General features: G+C 30.4%; 2 protein-coding genes across 3 annotated transcripts in view; one reads left to right on the top strand and one right to left on the bottom strand.

Annotated features, from left to right (window-relative positions):
* The window catches only part of spel1 (DNA mismatch repair protein spel1), a 32,536-nt gene extending 28,179 nt beyond the window's left edge, over positions 1-4,357 (top strand). The window contains exons 14-18 of the mRNA XM_014423659.3: positions 1,100-1,332; positions 1,634-1,725; positions 1,966-2,188; positions 3,438-3,524; positions 3,966-4,357. Of these exons, the coding sequence (XP_014279145.1) occupies positions 1,100-1,332; positions 1,634-1,725; positions 1,966-2,188; positions 3,438-3,524; positions 3,966-4,139 (809 nt within the window). The 3' untranslated portion in view covers positions 4,140-4,357. The remainder of the gene's footprint in view (positions 1-1,099; positions 1,333-1,633; positions 1,726-1,965; positions 2,189-3,437; positions 3,525-3,965) is intronic.
* A 1,090-nt stretch (positions 4,358-5,447) lies between these two features.
* LOC106682672 (SET and MYND domain-containing protein 4) lies at positions 5,448-18,405 on the bottom strand. 2 transcript variants are annotated; one of them, XR_001343465.2, is made up of 7 exons: positions 17,508-18,405; positions 13,342-13,588; positions 13,120-13,241; positions 11,845-12,537; positions 10,629-10,789; positions 8,646-8,990; positions 5,448-8,095 (listed from the first exon to the last, which is right to left on the bottom strand). XR_001343465.2 is itself a non-coding variant. In XM_014423668.2 (6 exons), exons 1-6 carry the CDS (start codon positions 18,009-18,011, stop codon positions 8,705-8,707), a joined length of 2,013 nt encoding a protein of 670 aa, XP_014279154.1. In that variant the 5' UTR covers positions 18,012-18,405; the 3' UTR covers positions 8,642-8,704. The 2 variants fall into 2 exon arrangements, 1 of the variants encoding a protein (XP_014279154.1); XM_014423668.2 differs by lacking the exon at positions 5,448-8,095 and having other exon boundaries at positions 8,642-8,990.
* Positions 18,406-19,392: the final 987 nt, after the last annotated feature.

Here is a 19,392-nt window from a genome sequence, read left to right as displayed (position 1 = left end):
AAAAATAATACAAATAATTATCTTGAAAATTAGTTTTCTATTATGGTTATACCGTGCTTTCCTAATGTTGAGTTTCAAGACTAGTATTCACCATGACTCTCATTCTTTGAAATCATCTGATGACACTCGGCTAAAAAAATTGTTTACAAAGAATCATGTTATCGTTCAGCCTCTTACAAAAAATGTTCAAAGAATTATCTCTCGTAGGAGTATCCATAGCTCTTCTTTCAATAATTGTTAGTAATGTACAAAAAAAAAAAAATTCTTAGATTGTTCAAAGGTGGTAATCATTATGCTAAGAGTCTGTTGTATGCTTTGATATTGGAAGACAAAATAGAGATTTAATAATTATTCAAGTATGTCCCCAACAAATTTTGCAATTATTTTAAGCAAAGTCAAGGTAATGAGATACCTAAAAATAATAAACTTTAGGGACTCATTTTCCCCGCCTAAAAACAAAAAGCTTCTTTGACACTCACAATTTTGAAGCAATTTGTTTCTGTAGCCATCATTCAATCTTGGAGAACAAGTTACATGAATTACTTATTCAATTAAAATATTTTTTAAGAAAGAGATCATCTAGGTTAAGGTTAAGAAAAACAACAAATAAAATTTTTTGACTATTTATTAAGAGGTAACATTTGGACCCACATTGCAGGATTTTGTTAGGGCTGAAAATTAAATGAAGCTAATGTAAGAGCGTCTGAGTGACCATCCACTCCCACCACAAACCAAACAACCCTATCCTTATTTCATATTTCGTTAATCATCAAATCACAAAATTTACCAGTAATATTTTTTGAGGTTTTATTTGTTTAATTTATGTTTTCTATAATCAGTGTAGTACATGTCCAAAATGTGTCAATTATTATATATTTTTCTATAAAAAAAAAACAGAAACTTACTTTGCTTGTTCAGATTCACTTGCACACAGGATCCACCCTAGACGCAAAAGAGTCAATTCAAAGAGTCCCGGTGCATACTAGCCTTTAACCTTTTGTGTTATTGATACATTATGATTTTCTGTCTTTCTACCAACTTATGATTTCTATGAACTAGAATTGTACTTAATTTTTCATTATTATATATTTTGTTATAGATGAAAGTACTTTTTATGTTATCACTGGTCCCAACATGGGAGGAAAAAGTACCTATATCCGTAGTGTTGGGACAGTTGTCCTTTTGGCACAGATTGGTTGTTTAGTCCCATGTGATGAAGCTGAAATTTCAATTGTTGATTCTATTCTGGCTCGTGTTGGTGCAAATGATTCTCAGATTAAAGGAATGTCCACTTTCATGATTGAAATGGTGGAAACAGCCAGTATATTAAAGGTACATAAAATAATTATATGTGTGTATGTTTGTATAAATATAGTAAACAACCTTATCTGGCATCACCCTGGGACTAACATGGTGTCTGTCAATTAATAAAAAAAAAATATATATATATAAATAGCCCAAAAAAACTTGAGAGGATTTCAGAGTAAAACTGGTAGAAAACATCAAGAATAACCTAAAACTTTCATAGAACACTGCGGCCTACACATAAAGAGCTTATCTGCTATTATTTTATAAATTTTATGATCAGTTATCTATTACATTAATTTCATAATTTTTCTTTCTTTTTTTCCAGTCTGCCACAAAAGATTCTTTAATCATTATTGATGAACTTGGCCGAGGAACTTCAACTTATGAAGGATGTGGAATTGCTGTTGCCATAACAGAGTAAGTTTCACTTTTTGTATTTACTATCGATTATTGGACAAATTTTTTGTGAAAAAAGTAAATAATACCAGTCTTTTTCAATTCATGCTTAATATCTTGGAAACCATCTTGCATAAAAAAACATTTTGCTCACCTTTTATAAAGTACAGGAAATTCGAGTCCTTTTTAAGTTTTGTACATTAAATAGAACCCAAGATATAGATTTTTTGATATGCATTTGCAGTTTATTATTTTTTGTAGGTATTTAGCCAAGGAGGTTAAGGCTTTTTGTTTATTTGCGACTCATTTCCACGAGCTTACCCGACTGTCTGATGAAATTTCAACATTGAAGAATATTCATGTGACAGCAGTTCCTTGTGAGACAGGTTTGACACTTTTGTATCAAGTAAAACCAGGTGCTTGTGACCAGAGTTTTGGCATTCATGTGGCAGTAATGGCTCGATTTCCTCAACATGTGGTAGAGGTAGGTAATAACTTTTTCATTGTTTTTATAGTTTAGATTTAAACCTATAGTCATTATGACTTGTAGTCATCTTATTATTATCAGTTTACCAAAATAAAAAAAAAAGAAACACTAGATTAATAATGCTTTATTTTGAAGTTAGCTAATTAATAATTTGAAATTAGTGAGGATTATTTTCTGCTCAAATTATGGTGGTAAGTAAAAGTTGCCTGATGTATGCACTACACCAATTTTTTTATTGGTGATTCACAACTTGTTAATAAATTATTAATTGCGAATATGTGGCATGTATAGAGTCGGATATGTGGCGGTTTTTTTTTTTTGTTTTTTTTTTAATTTACTGAAAATAGTTAGAAGAAGAATTAGGCATAGAACTAAGCTTCCCACTAGGCAAACACTCGACTCTCTTAAAGGCAGAAGTGTTTGCCATCTTGTCGGCAGCTTTATGCCCTATAGTCTGTCTGCCCTTCAAGCCTTAGAGTCACCTCTACATTGGTAAGAGAGTGTAAAAAAGCCTTAGAATCATTAGTGTGCTTAAAGAAGCTTCAGCTAGTGTGGGTCCCAGGACATAAGGAAATCACAGGTAATAAGAAAGCTGATTAGCTTGGTGGAAGCGGGGCTGAGCACCCTCCTATAGGACCAGAACCATTCCTAGGCATTTCTAAAAGGCATTAGAGAAAAGTATTCGTTGACTGGACATGAAAGAAAGCAGGTAAGGAGTGAAGAGGATGTACAGAGCTGAGACAGGCCAAGATTTTAATAACTCAACTCTCTACTTCTAAAACTAAGTGGCTGCTAGGCCTAAACAGAAACAAACTCTGATTGTTAATAGGAGTTCTCACAGGTCATTGCAGACTTAAAAGACATCTTAAGATATGTGGAGTAGTTCATGATGAAACCTGCTGCTTATGCAGACAGGCCCCAGAGACTGCATTACATTACATAGCAGACTGTGGTATGTGCGCATCACTAAGGTATAGGCTTCTAGGCTCTGATAGAATCACAGGAGATGGGACTTCCTCTATAGATTGGGCGTCCCTTTTAAATTTCATTAGAAAGTCAAAAAGGTTTGATGTAGAGGAATAAGATACATAAAAGAGCCATTCCATTGGTTTGTCTTGGGCCCAATAGGCCTACTAGACGGACTTGTTCCCCCCACCATTACCAGTATTACAACAAAGTAATAATGATAGTAATAAGTAATTATATCAACAGAAATTGTTAACACATTATACATTGTTTTTTTCAGGAAGCTAAAAGGAAACTCTCTGAGTTAGAAGATTATCAGAGCATCATTACTGCTGAAAGTGATGTCAAAAAAAGAAAAATTATTAAGGTAAATGATATTATCTACTGGCTAAGGTATTAGTGATAGGAAACTAATGTTATTTGAAATACTAGTTTATTGAATATGTTCATTAATGCCATTGTTTTTTTATATATATTTTATGTAAATGTTTCAATTCCTTTGGTATTTTGAACTTTACAAAAACTGAGACATGTGATTGAGTCCATTTAGTAGGATATCTTTCTGAAAATGTTTATGTTGAAATAAAATGCTCTACAAAACTAATCTCATCCTTTATTTTACTACTATCTTATCTTTAATCATTTATCATGTATTTCCTCAGTTGTACGATCTTTTCCTGATATATATTTTTTATTGCTCCTTTTTTTTTTATCTCCTTTTTGCAGTTTCATACTAATGCTCATAAAATATAATATAACCAAACATAGTTTAGTCAAGTGTATTTATATATGACATTATATGTTTTAGGAGGGCGAAGAAAAAATGAAAGAAGTTTTGGAGAGATGTAAGCAGCTACCTATCGACAATTTATCACAAGAAGAATTGATAGCTGAAATAGATAAAATGAGAGCAAAAGTTATGGAGGAAGACAATCCTTATTTAAACTTATTGATCAATAAATCTGTTCCCGTATTTGTTTAAGGCATTACTTTTTGTTATTGTACATAGATTTTAAAAATTGTTAAAGCCATTGAAGTTCCTAATGTTGTTAATTGTTCTTTTTTCTCCCATTTTTTATAAGGTACATTGTTTCCTTCCAGTATTTATAGAAAGATATGCACTACAAAATCAATTTACTCCCATATAACTTTTTTTTCTGTTGTAGAACGTTGGTAAATAAATGTTTTCTGTATATTTTATATCGACCTTTCATTAAAAGCTTAAGAAAATGAGGTAAATAGCACATGATGAAAGAATGACTTAAAAAATCATTTAGGGTTATGGTAATCCTAAAGATTATAAATTAAGAAAAAAAAAGATCTCTGCAACAATTTATAGTCCAAGTTAAAAGACTTAAATCTTCTGTATTTGGATGATATTATATTATGTATTTTAAAAATACTTCAAATATTTTAGTTGTTTGTTTTTTGGTTTGAATATTATTCTTGGTTTTACTGGTTATAATTGTCTATTTGCAGAGAGATATAAGATGATAATATACAGAATATATATATATTCTGAAATTTAATTTTTTGTAGCTAATAACAAATAAGTAAAACACTCCTGAAACTAAAGACTCATAGTCCTGATGAAGGCTGAAAACAGCACACAGGAAATTTTACACTTGCCTTGTCTCTCAGACTACACTCTATGATTAACTTCTTCATTACAATAGTCAATAATATTTCCAACATTTTATACAACAAATAATGTATTGTTCAAAATAAAATACACTATCAGAACCGTTAGCCAATTTTCCCCTTTTATCTTAGTAATAAAAACTCCAATAATAAAGAACTGTTAACCCATAAATGTTTAAATAATTCTAATGATTCATTCACTTCTCAGTGTTGGTGTTACCAATTCAAGCCATTGTTCCCAATAGGGAATATTACAATTTGAGGACTCAATTAACATGTTTTTATTTCTATATCATTAAGAATATATTCGGAATAGTATAAAAATATTGTTATGTTATCTATTAGTTGCTTATTATATTATATATTATAGAGAGGGGAAAAATTCAAATTGTTCAACAATTCTATGAATTTTTGGACTCAATTTGGGTGACTAGGCAACAGGAAAACTATTTTCACTATCATATTTCAAAATTGTCATTAAATCCACCAGATTACTGGTTGAAGTAAAATGTGGTTGAAATAGTTAAGCAGGAAGGAAAAAGACTCAGGTACCAAACCAGTGGATAATAAAATGATGATGTGACATTCATTGTCTTATTCTTACATTCTTCATTGTTACAGAAACAAATTTATATACAAAATAAACTTTATTTCATTTTAAGTATTACAATAATTTAAACTTACAATGTATTCTAAGTAAAAATGATTACTCAACAATTAAACAAGATAAAACTTAAACATTAATTTAAGGATAAATAACCAAAATAATGGTAACTGATTTATATAAATAAATAACATCCAAATTTAAAAATTATATTCTATCATCTATTAAAATAAATGTGATTTGTTACATTTCACGTCTTTAACAAAAGGCAAATTATTCCTTAACTCCTACTAGCACCTTCACTTGCTTAACAATATTTTAATAATTAATAAAAAATATAATTACTACTGTGAATTTTGTTTGTATTTACTTTAAAACCAATTAAAGTAAATTTTTAGCAGTGCCTGATGGACAATCAAAAGCAAGTTCCGTTGAATGACAAGAGATAAATAGAGCAGGGGTGGACTAAGGCGAGTTCAGTACTTATACGATCTAAGAAAGTCAGTCAATAAGAGAAATATCCATGTCTCTGAACATGGATCTATACAGAAAATTAAAGCTAATCAGAAAGGAGAATAAACAAAATTTAAGATAACAGATTAGAGGGTTTTACATTAGACAAAATAAATTAAAAAACTTAAAATTGGTGAGAGTTTAAGGTAAATAAAAAGGTATGCACTAATTTGATAGTTGCTAATATGTAGAAAATGAGTAGTTTTCAGAAATTTTAAAAATGATAATGTCTAATTACCTTCACAAGAACATTGTCATAACAAACATATTATACCAATAATGAGATAATTAGTAATTGATATGATGAAATTTGGAAGATTAACGCAATATTTATGAAACATTAGCTACCTAGTTAATTGCAAAAATAAATCTAATTAAACTATCTACATAAATATACTATAATTCAATTATTAAGAAAGGTTGTACTCTTTACTCTTCTATATTATATAACATGATCCAGAGATCAGAGAGCCTCAATTAAGTAAATGTGACTAACATACTTCTAAGGATTAAAAAAAAAAAATTAAATTACATTTGCTAGTAATTTTACTCCAACAGAAAAAAATATCCACCCCTTTAAGTATAGACAAGGCAATTATCTTAAATAATTTCTTTTCTTTTTTTTTATTGTTTGTAATGTAAAAGAAAAATTAAACTAATTTCCTATAATTTATATTCACAATATATTTTTTTGTATTTAGATAAATATAAGTGTAAATATTAAAGTAAAAAAATACTGGAGGCATATTTGCTAATTATAATACAATTATTATTATAAATAGGAATATCTTATGGCAGGAACAAAAAAATTCTTTAGTTTAGAAAAACAACCTATTTACTACTACTCCTCTGATGCTCAAATTTAAAAATATATATTGGATAGCACCAAGGTTCACGTTCAAATTATGTCAACAGGTTAATTTTCTAAACATATTTTGGAACAATTTTGAAATATAATACTTCCTCTCTTTTTATTTCATAAATTTATATGTTTTTATTGTTAGCATAAGGTATTTAGGATGGTACGTTAATGATAATATTTCACAAATTAACATATGGTTTCTCATATCTACTTTACTGTTTCTATTTTTTGTTTGTACTGTATTATTTATAATGTAAACATCTATAAGAGATCAGATCAGATCTTCATTCCCTCACTTTGGTAGTCAATAATTTAAATGATCAGAAAGCAATGTCAAAATATTATTAATAACCATTCCCTAGATCATTTAACATGCAAAGGTTTCATGAACAATTGAAAATCAGATTATGAGTTTTTACTTCAGGTGAGAATGAAGAACTTTAACATGATATTTTGTTAGTTTGAAGGAAGCAAAAGCCAGTGGAGAAATATTATGGGCCAACTTGAAGTATTAACTGAAAAATGACCGACATACCACTTCAAATAGCTATTCTTCATTTAACAGATAAGTATTTATACATTTTGGTAAGTTGGTAATAACTCAAAGGTATCAGAAACTTGAGAGACCATATTTCTGTTTTCAATTACTTTTAATAATGGAACAAAAAAGATTAATATATCAATAGACCAGTAAGAAGGTACGAAAAGAGAAATTTGCAAATAATACAGTTAAGCAAGCAAATATAATAATAAAAAAAAACAAATGAACTAACATTGAGCACTTCTTAGGACGGACTATACCTAATTTTGAAGCCATCCAGTTTCTTCAAATACCGTTCCTAACACTATTACAAAAGAGGCTTTTTTAACAGATACATAAAATCTATATCTTTTAGGGCTGATTGGATTCAGAAAGTATCAATCAAACCAATAATGTTCGGACCATTAAAAAAAAAATCAATGAACTCCATTCTAAAAGCACAAGGTATAGTTTAATGATTTTAGGAAAGACAGATTTTTTCCCTCATAAACTCAATTGAATTACAAATTACCCTAAGTGCTGAATAGATTCTAATTTCTTATTAATCCGATGATTTCTTCAATAAGCAATAGAAAATATATTGAAAATGTTAATTTAAATTTTTGTTTTTTTTAATGGGTACTTTACAACCAGTAAGGTAACTTAAAATGCATTTAAAAATTTATGAATAAAAAATAATAAATAGTACACTAGGGCATCCAGCAGAGAAAGTGTCTTCAGAGATAAATATTACTTGGATCAAAAATACTGGGCTGATCCTTTATTTTTTAGGTTAAGCTAGAAACGAAAAAATTTTTGAAAAATTAAACATAATTCATCAACAGAGACTGAACATTCATCTCACTAGGTTTAATGTCAAAAGATCTATTCCAAAAGACAAACTCTTTTAAATGACAGAATATTTACAAAACTAAATATTTAAATAGGTTTGGTAATCAATTTTAATTACCAATTAATTGAAATTAACACAAAAAATTGTATTTTGTTTTCATTTGCTCATTATCAATCATTCCTGATTATTCCACAATCATTATTTATTATAATTCTTAAAAAGAATTATTTTCTTTTAATTAAAAAATAATTGCACATACTTTCATAACAAATGAATCATTTTCCACAAAATTCCACATCTGGTTATCAATGAAATAAAATTTAACTATCCTTTGAAATAAATACTAAACAAAAACGGCACTTTAGCTCTTCAATTCAACTAACAGGTAACATTTTTTGAAAGTGTACTACATTTGACCTAAATCTCTATTAGATAATGCTGTTTCTATATGTACTCAGTAAACTGAAAAGCAAAAACAAAAAGTCTTGGACTCACCTGCGAATAAATATAATATCACTGATATTCCATCATAGTTACTGAATCAATAACATAAATTAAAAAGGAGATACACCAATATCATCATCCCTCAACTCCATAAGGGTTAAAGGACAAGCTTTATAAACATAGTGGTTTGCTTGAAGAGAAAGACACTGCTTGATCGCTTCTTGGCATTCACTATACTCCTTCCATGGCCTAGCTACGCTGTCTTGTAACAGTTTAAGATGAGAATAGAGGAACACCAACCATTCAGCCAACTTGTCATTATCGTGGCTGGAAATTATCTTATACAGTATATTCCTGAACTTCTTAGAGGACTCTTGCAAACTAGATACGTCAACCCTGAAAATTACATACATGTTATTCAAAATGAATTTCTATTAGTTAAATTTTCATATAATAACATCAGTTGTAATTGGATTTCAGAGATACTTTCTGATATCAATGTAACATAACAAGCAATTTTTTTTTCTTCTAAAGCAGCTCCTTTCAGATTAAAAATTACTATTTAAGCATCTAGCTATGTTCTTAGGGATTCACAGCTCAGTCAGTAATCATAATGAGATTAATTTGTTAATCTATTTTGTTCTCTCCTCAGGGACTCAAGCCTATCCATTTCTGGTACTTTATTATTGCTTTAAATTAGAAGATCCCGAGTCCATCTTCTTTTCAGACACCTCAGAGGATCATTAGGGATAGTTAAGGATGAAAGATTAAGAACTAATGGGTTTGGATGGGAAAGGATTTTGGAATGAAAGGAGGTATATCTATTTAAGGCCAAAATTGCAACAAATGGGATATTGAGGTCTTCATGGATGAGTTTATTTGTGATGTAATAAGGAGTATCAAGGATTTTGGATTGTCAGGATTGGATACGGGAGGAGTTTGATGGTTTGGTTGAGCCCCAAAGCTCAATTCCCTATGTCCAAATAGGTCTGATTATTATAGTGTATAAGAGTTTTTTTGTAGTAAATGGGAAATTTAGAGAGTTTGTCAAGTAGGTGTTGTAGTAATTGTAATCTAAAAGCTACCCTTAACAGTATAAATGTTTCTGAATAAGATTATAAGACTGGAATATTTATTTTTTAAATAGATAACTTTCAAGTACATAGAAGGTTTGGTTTTAAGGTATTATAATAATGATCTCACTGGATTTCTAAGGAATACCCATATAATTATTTGGGCTATTGGTTGTGTTTTAAGCACAACTGTCTGGTTGTCAGAAGGGACTTTTACACTGATGTAGACCATTGTTCAAGGGTTTAAAGAGAGATTGAAGAGTATTTTTCAACAAGTTATACATTGCTACAGAACAAAATAACCCATTTCATGGTTAATCAGCACACAAAACAATAAATTATATTCGTACTTTCATACTTATATATTATATATTCGTACTTTCAGTTTTTTAACCTAAAACTCAAACACTTTTCATCCATCAGAAAAATATCATCAGTAATAAACTGAAGAGCTCAAAATATGGCTTCAAGTGGTTTGCATAAATTAAAAAGTAATGCAATAATAAGTGAGATATAGTCAGTCAAAGAAAGTGTTTTTGTTTGTTTTTAAGACAAATGAATTTATTGTTTTGTGTGCTGATTAACCATGAATTTGGTTATTTTGTTCTGTAGCAATGTATAACTTGTTGAAAAATACTCTTCAATCTCTCTTTAAACCCTTGAACATCATTGTAAAAGTCTACATCAGTGTAAAAGTTCCTTCTGATAATCGGAAAGTAGTGCTTAAAACACAACCAATAGCCTAAATTAATTTATTTTAATTGTTGGCTCACATTAAATGTTTTTTTGTTTTTTTTACTAAACACGGACCATCTTCCTTTTATGTATTCTAAAAATCATTGAATATTATTAAATGGTACAAGAACAAGGAGGAAACAAGCAGTGTTAATATGATTCATTAAAAAAACAATAATTTAGGGGTTGGTATTTACAAAACAATAATCATTAGTTGTAAACTCACCTATCAAGAAAAATTGGAATCCTATCTGGTAAGTTTCCATAAAGAGGCCAATTTTCGATGCATGCAATGCATTGGCAAGTGAAGAGGTACTGAGACCTTAAATGCGAATGCCTTTCATCCTTGGAATGAGTAGCATGGTGGAAACCATAATTATCAAATATCTGAAAAAAGTTTCAAGTAATGAGCACAATTATTTGCTAATTACACAGAAATATTCATTTTATTCATAACACAATTCAAAGGGAATGATAATTTATTAAAAAGTAGGAGCAAGATATTAACTGCAATGCTGTATTTTTAAGGAACTGGAGAGCAGGGGCAGCTTTAGGAGGAAGTCCAGTCTCAGTAACGTGAGATAGTACCACATTTGTATGTTGTACTGTTAAAAACTGACCAAAAAGAAAATGGATATAAATAAAAAAACAGGGATAAAAGATTCAATTTAAGATATTTCACTAAATATTAATGAAAAATCATGAAAAAGAACAAATTTTAATTGCTTTACTGATATGAGGCAAATCAATTATGCAACAGCACATGAAGGGTCTAACATAAGATTCTTGATTTTACTTTCGGCTGTTCAATAGAGCCATCTGGTTTATTACCTACTTAAATAACTAACGTCAGGTTCTCATTTCAGTGTAGAGTGAGCCCTGGAAACATTTATAAAATGACAGAATTTTTCCCATGACAAAACCCTTCAATTTAATATTGAAACTAAATGTTTACCCGGCCATGGATTAAACTAGAGTTGATCACTAAAACAACTACAAAATTATAATCCAAAAATAGAAGGTAAATTTTCCTCTAATAGTCTGAGTAGGAGCTCCTTCATATAAGTTCCTTGGATGGTTTGGAAGTCATACTCAAAAATAAATAACGATATAATAAAAACTGATTAACATCCATTTTTTCTATATAAATTTTTAGCATGTTCATGCAAAAAAACAAAAAAAAAAAACACTTAATAAATGTATGTAATTGGAACATAATATTCCTGAGTTAAAGAAGAAAATCGTGCATTATTTTATGAAGGATATAAATGAGATAGCATTTAGTACAGAAAAATAAATAGAATACCCAAAGCCTTGTCAAGCAGGAATAGCATTTAATACCGACAAATAAATGGAATAGCCAAAGCCTCGTGAAGGAGGAATATGAGCTTAAAAAATACATTAAAAGCATTATAAATACGGCTCTGTTTTACTTATCTCACCTGTTCACCTCTTTTAATAACTTGAATCGCTCTGAGAACAACTGTCGATCCAAAGTAACTGTGCCTCACAACATTGGGATCACACGAATGGTTGATGAGGCTTAGCAGGGAATAAGCAGCACTTCCTATTTCAGAACTCTCAGTTTTAGTTTCATTTCCAGGTATAAGCCGCATTTCAGATATTTCATGTGCATTACTGGCCATACTCTGAAGGTATTTCAAAATCAGTCCACCAGCAAAAACTTTATCCCAACGTAAATTTCCTTCTTCCTCCAGTTCTTGTAATTTTCTTTGTACAAAAACCTTGTCTACAGAACCTTTTTGGAAAAAATTGGTATTTACGTCCAAAATATGTAGAATACAAGCAGCAAAAAGCGATCTACCAAAGAGATAACTGACGTTTCTTAAATCAGTATTGCCTTCCAAATTATGAATTGATTTGTAGCTATCAGAAAAATAAACATTGTCAATAAAACCTTTACGACTAGGTTTATCAAATGACTCAATTTCACTAAGTGAGGTGGCCAGTTGATTAAGCTTGCTTCCTTTCTCTGTTGCTTTGATTAACACTCTTAATGCAAGCAGTTCAAGTTTATCACATCCCAACATTAATAGTGACGGTAAAATATTGCATTCAATACTGTGACTTTCTTCCCAACAGTTAGTTCGACACTTTTCATCACAAAAAAAAACCTGCAATTGTCAAAAGTTGTTCACTGGAGATTTTTAAAAAGTACATATTTGAAAAATGTAATAAAAAAAAAATGATTTTTTTTCTTTTAAAAATAAATATTTCATTTAAACTTTTTCCAATATTTAAATTATTGGTAAATAGTGATAACAATTAGAAAACCGAGTCTTAAATAATCTTAGCAAACTCTATTGAGTTTAAAGCTAACTAGTTTGTATCTTCATAAATATTTATAAAACTATAGTTGTCGTTACCCAAAATTCAGAAAAATATATAAAGACTGTTATTAAAACCAAATAACAAGGAAATTTCTACTGAAATATATAAATAAGTTAAAATCCACTTCTATTTAAAAACAGTAAAATAAAGTAATAATTTCTGTTAAGCAAACATTGTAGATAGATTGAGAGGTAAAAAAGAAAACAGTTTCAATGAAATTAAATTAATTTAAAGAAAAAATAAATAAATAAAATAATTTTTTCTTAGAAAGCTATTATGAGAAGGTTTCCTGAACACTTAAACTTTGATTAAATTTCAAAAGATTAAAAAAGAAAAAGTCCTTAAAACTGTATTAAAAACTTTACCAATGTACAATGGAAACAAGGCAACAAAGAATGGCATCTTTTATGGCAGTAGAAACAGAAAAAGAAATAACTGCTAGGTAAAGGTACCGATGAATATGGTTTTTCCACAGCAAGAACATCACCTGAAACAATAAAACTAGCTTCAATTATAAATCAAGATAATTTGATAACTTATTTTTCCAATGAATACATTGCAGCAGAATGAATAATTCATTGATTTACCTGGACTAATATCTACTTTCGCGACAATATGTCGCCCCATAGAAGATGAGTATTCAACTTCAATTGCATTGGATCCACTCTGCAAATTAGGGTTTGGACCAAGCGTCAACTGTGGTAAGGCTGTAATCTGAACATTGTCAGTTTTAAAATCACCATGAGATTGCTGAAGAAGAGAAGCCAACTGGGTTTTCACAATGTTGCGTTTATCCTCATCAAGTTTACTTTTTGTCAGCCATATAAAAGCATTCTAAAAAATAAAACAATAAATAAATAATTCTTTAATAGTAAAAAGTTCGATAATAAAAAATAAAATAGAAAAGAGTAAAAAATAAACACAAAATTAAAGAAAACTGTCAGTAAATATAAAATAAGATAAAAGTTAGCAAATTAATCAAACAATAAAACCATTTTAAAAGTCAGAAATATTCCACCTGAAAAATAACTATAATTAAAATTAAGAAATTACAATGTTACACTTTTTTTTCTCAGATAAATAAACTAATGTTAGATTGAAAGTATATTAAAACTTTATTTATAGCATATTAATAATAATTGAAAAAATAAAACTAGCATCCCTGTAATGGAAATGCAGTAATATCAATTCAATGGAGAAAATGCTTTATTCATTATATAGGGTGAAATAATGCATAAGAAATCTTCTTATACAGTCTTTTCTTACGAAATCATAAAACGAGCAAGAGTTTACCAACAGTCCTAGTCTTGAAGAATAACATGGAATAATCAGAAAACAATAGCGAATACCTTAATAGGCCTAACAACCAACCACAATCAAACAGCTGGCGAGAGGTTTTCAGTGGATTTGACACTGAAAGAAATACAAAACCTGACAATAAACTAGAAAATTATTAATAAACAAATGACATCAATACAGAACCTAACTTTCAGTTTTGCTGCAAATTTGGTGTAATAACCTCGCTGCAGTTGATGATGTTCTATGTCAAGGTCATTTCAAGTGTTGTGGTCCTTTTACTGCAAGATTGCAACCATGGTAGTGTAGGAGGCGTCACACACTAGGACTAGTTGGGCATTTTCCTTAGGATGTTGCAGCACTAGAGTGTTTTGGTTGGCAGTTTTAAAGCGTTTTAATGCTTGTGTGGGTTCTTCAACCCAGTCAAATCGCCTCTTGCTGGAAGCGATTGTGAATCCATCACTATGGGTGAGCAAAAACAGTAGAAGTCAAACATACTCAAAAAATGTCACAGGTCACAGGGCCAAGGACTTATCCTAGATCTTAATGCAGTGGCTTTCACCTCAGCCAAAAGAGCACTGACACCTGTGGTTTTGAGGGTAGAGCCTAAAAATTCAACTCCCTGGCAAGCAAAGACGCTTCACCAGGTTCACAATGAGTTGGTGGTCCTCAAGTCTCCCCGGGACTTCCTCCTTATGTATTTTTTTACTCTTCTCTCTAGAGCCGATGATTATGTTATCCAGAAAACATTAAGTGAAGTCCAAACCTCAAAGCACACAACCCAGAAACTGTGGGAAGGTCTGCAAGATGTTCCTCAGACCAAAACATATACAGAGGAATTTGAAAAGTCCTAAGTCTCAGCTTTGCTTTATTTTTCTTTCAAGTTAAATCATGACAGATAGGTTGGCTCCAGATATCTGTTCATAGATTTCTAGTTTGTGATTGGTAAAATCAGTGATGGAACCTGCCTCGTTCATTACCGCTTCAAGTTTAACACCTCAGCCGACTTAGAGTCGCAGGGCTAGTGGCACTTGGTACCCCTTTCTTTGAATATATTGTGGTAAAATCAGAGACACCAGCTATATTTACTCCTCAAAGCCCTACTATTCCACCAGAGCAACCTGTTCTCATGAGGGCTCATCCTGGACCCCATTTCTGCTTTTAGGGAGGCAACCTCAGCACTTAGCCGATCAATCACTGTTCTAAAGTCTATCATCCTCGAAGATGTACAAGGTGGCTTAACATGTTATAATTATCTGGGGGCTGGATCTCCACTATTTTATCTGCAATGTGGGCTCAGTCTCTCAGTCAGGAATCAGTCTCTAAAACTGCAAGCATTGTCTTGCGTAACCTCCTTAGCCACTAAGTGTTGAGCATATCTCCGGCTAATTACTGCATTTACCAAAGAAACTAGGATAGCCATTGGTCTTGCTAACTTCTGGTCCTCTAACAGTTTCTTAATTTTTGAATGGCCTCAGAGCCTGAAGCTGTAGAGTAGCCACTCTTTTAGCTTATAGGTTAGCGGCAAAAGGAATTTGGAACAGGTTGGTTGCCTGCTTTAGAGTTGCTAAATCAAGTAGGGCAATGATCAGCTGGAACTTTGCTTAACTATTAGTTATTTTACAAGAACTGAACACCGTCTTAACTTATAACTACGTTCGGGTTCCTCTTTATAACAAGCAGGCAGCCGAGACAAAGTGCTAAGTACTGGGGCAAATTCAATATCAGTCGAATAGGGTGGCTCCAGTATCTACCAGATATCTGTCTCCAGACTTCTTGTCGGTGATTGGTGGAATCAGTTTCCTTATGTACACCTTTTTCTCCTTGATGTTCAAAAGGACATCAATTAAAAACTGTCCCTACATATTTCCTTTGGACTTGATATTAATAAAAATAAGAAATTAATAACAGACTCACCCGTAGATTACATTGGGATACTACTTTAGTGAATATGTAGAGTCTATAGATGCACAAGCAACCTTCCTTGTATACTCATTTACTACCAAATCGTGAGACGAGTGAGAATTTATAAAACGTTCAGGTTGTGAGCAATAAAATACATTAATCAGAAAACAATTGTGAACGCCTTAAAAAGCCTAACCACATTTTATTTATCATTATATTAATGGTTCCTAAGGTAACATTAATGCAATAAATGCATCTGACTAAAAGTTCTTATTATTTCATAATTGCAACATGAATGACAAAATAAAATTGCAAATTAATGATTATGTCATTTGATATTCAATTGGAATAATTAAATAATGTTCTATTTAATTATAATTATTAAATAATGTTTTATTTAATTATAATTATTAAATAATGTTTTATTTAATTATAATATTCAATGTGAAATTATGGTTAACATTATCATTTGTGTTATTAGTAAATGTTGATATTATTGGCTAGTGATAGCTAAAATAAGAAATGTTAACATTTTATTTAATGTTTTCAATATGTCTAGCAAATACTGCGTCAATTGAATGTTTTACCACCTTTTGTAGCACTTTCTAATGGTGATTTTATCATTCTTACAAGTAATTTGTCTTATAGAAAATCTACTAGATTAAGTTTAGAACAAAAATTCTTTTAACTAAATTTATCCAGGCAATATGAAATTATTTAGGATGGGAACAGAGTTAGACTTTGTTACGCCTTGTGTGTTTACCCTAAAACCACTAAAAGTTCAAACATATTACTATAATTATTTAAGATAGCAGTTTAGTTTTTGGTAACATCTTTTTCACTTTTCGCCTCTCTAGCTCGATGTAACATCAAGATACCATTGTGAATTATAGATCATTACAAATAGAATAAAATATTGAACATTTCCCTCAATTACAATATACAACTCCGATTTTTAGTTTTCAAGTCAAGATTTTTTAATTTGAATGTTCAAAAACTAGTTATACCATTTTTGGTGCTATCTTTTGCACTTTTTAGCATCAAGAAACAATTTTGAACTATAGCTCATTACAAAGAGGAGCTATAAGTGTTCCCTCTTATACCTAAGGCAGAAAATATTGGTTCCAGAATAATATCAATTAGAATATAGCAATCAAAGTCAATTCTAGAAGATAAAATATTGTATTGTATTAGGTGAGAAGAAGCTAATAGAAAGAAGCGTTGTTCTGACTGAGTCAGCTCCATAAGTCAAAACTACACTACCAATATTGTTGAAATACTGTAATCTCCTACTTTCCACGAACAATATAATTTTTTTTTTGCTAGAATTGACCAGTGCCCCCCTTCTCCCATTTCATCTCACGTCACAAACTCAACTGACACCCATATAATTTTCTTTTCTTGAGTAGCAGAATCCTGGTAAAGAAGTTTAACTTCAAAAACTAAAAAATACAATAGCTAACTAAATTTTTAATAATAAACTAAAATTATTTCTTTATTCATTCTGAGAAATATTAACTAGGTTCAATACAAAAACAATTAATGAATGTACCTCAAATGATGTTTGAGCTTCTAAAAAGTTTTTAAGTTCCAAAAAAGCTTTTCCTCTACGTTCCCATAGTTTAAACTTCAAATGATCAGGATAATCTCCTAGCAGAGCACGGTCAATATCTCTTATCGCATCTGTAAAGTCTCCTAGAGAATAAGTAACAGCAGAACGATTAGCAAATGCTATTGAAATTTCTTTGCTACCAGGTGAAGCAAAACCAATTGCTCTAGTATAATGATACATGGCTGACATATCATCCTTTTGGACAAATGCTCTGTTACCATCATTTCTGTGTCTTTCAGAGGCTGCTGAACTCTTTTTTCTATTATTTTTATAACTAAAGTTAGGCAAAAGATTATAATTACGTAAAAGGCAATAACTTTCTGCCACTCTTTCAAAGTCCGTTTTGAATTCTTTGAATGTATTTGACACAAATATTAAGCTGTCATCACCAGTAATGCAATTTATGAGTTCTTTATGGATATTTTCACAAGTTTTCATTGACATTTCATACACAAAAAAAGATCAAATATTTAAAAACATGTATTATTGAACTAACTGTTTCTTCTAAAGTTAATCACGAGCTACAAGTAATCAAAATCAGGAGTCGTCTTCATATTGACACTAGACAGTATTAATAGCTCTTGTTTGAAATTGTTACCTTCTAAGGAAAATAACCCAATTCTCAGACAGCGAGATCACTGGGTTGAGCTTTGTAAATCATTAAACCAAGAGCATATAACCTTGCTCATTTTAAAGATTGTTACGTCACAGAGGTGGCACGTTTTCATGGGTGTAGTCCTGTATTAGGTTCAATTTATTTAAAATAATGAATGATAAAAAAACGGATGATTTAGTTAATTTTTTTTAAAATATTATTAATCAAAACTATTCTTCTTTATCCTCCTCAATAACGAATAAAATTTAATCATCTGTTATATTTTTATTCGGTATTCGACTTGTTGAATTAAAAAATTGATTAATTAATTGAATCGTTGAAAGGAAAATTGATGCCAGCCATTCTATTATTATCACAATTAGTTTTCATTTAAAAAAATAATTGATTAACTCCTAATGCTTAATTACTGATTAACTCCAAATGCTCTTTAATTGTTGGATGTGCCTCTGACTTATTACTTTAAACGGAAAATCCTCTCTAACATCTTTATAGAATAACCCTTACAGTGTTGAATATCTCAAAACTCTAGTTTCGACTTACACCACTTTTGAACTTAAATGTTTCAATCGAGGTGAACTTTATAATTCACCTCTAAACATTGTCCAAGTTTTCATCTTATATTGCGTGAACAGGCAAAGGGATTTCTGTATTATGATCCTTCTACCGGCTATTCCAAAGATGGTAGAGTTGTCGAAAAGTCACCAAAATCTAGATGAAATCTATAGAATACGTGAAATATAAAATTTAAAAACACTTTTTTTGTCTGATGTTCAACTACTAAAGCAAATAAGCGATATATTTAACGTTTCTTTGGCATATTAAATATTATTTATTTTTATTACAGAAATAACCTCAAGATTTTTCACCAAATTCCATGTGAATCCAAATTCTTTCAATTGGGTTGTAAAATAAGTTCCTTGTGTTTTTCAATATTTCAATTTAATCCTCTCTATGTTTATAAAATCATGTTTACTTCATCGATAATATTTACATATTCTAAAAATGGATTAGTTAAGGTACTTTTATGCATCAGTTTCAACCGAGATTCCTTATCTTTAAGTGGTCTTTTGCTTGCTCAAAATGGAAGAGAAAGAATTCATTTTCATCATTTAATGATTTTTTTTATTTCAGAAAAGGAAAATCTGCTGCACAGACGGTTAACAAAATTTGCAATGTGTATGGCGATGATGCCTCACGAAAAAGTACCGC

Source organism: Halyomorpha halys, unplaced genomic scaffold, assembly GCF_000696795.3.
Source record: "Halyomorpha halys isolate HHAL.00 unplaced genomic scaffold, Hhal_1.1 Scaffold434.1, whole genome shotgun sequence".
NCBI lineage: Eukaryota > Metazoa > Arthropoda > Insecta > Hemiptera > Pentatomidae > Halyomorpha > Halyomorpha halys.
The sequence above is the reverse complement of the archived record's forward strand: the minus strand, read 5'-3'. Positions and strand labels throughout refer to the sequence as shown.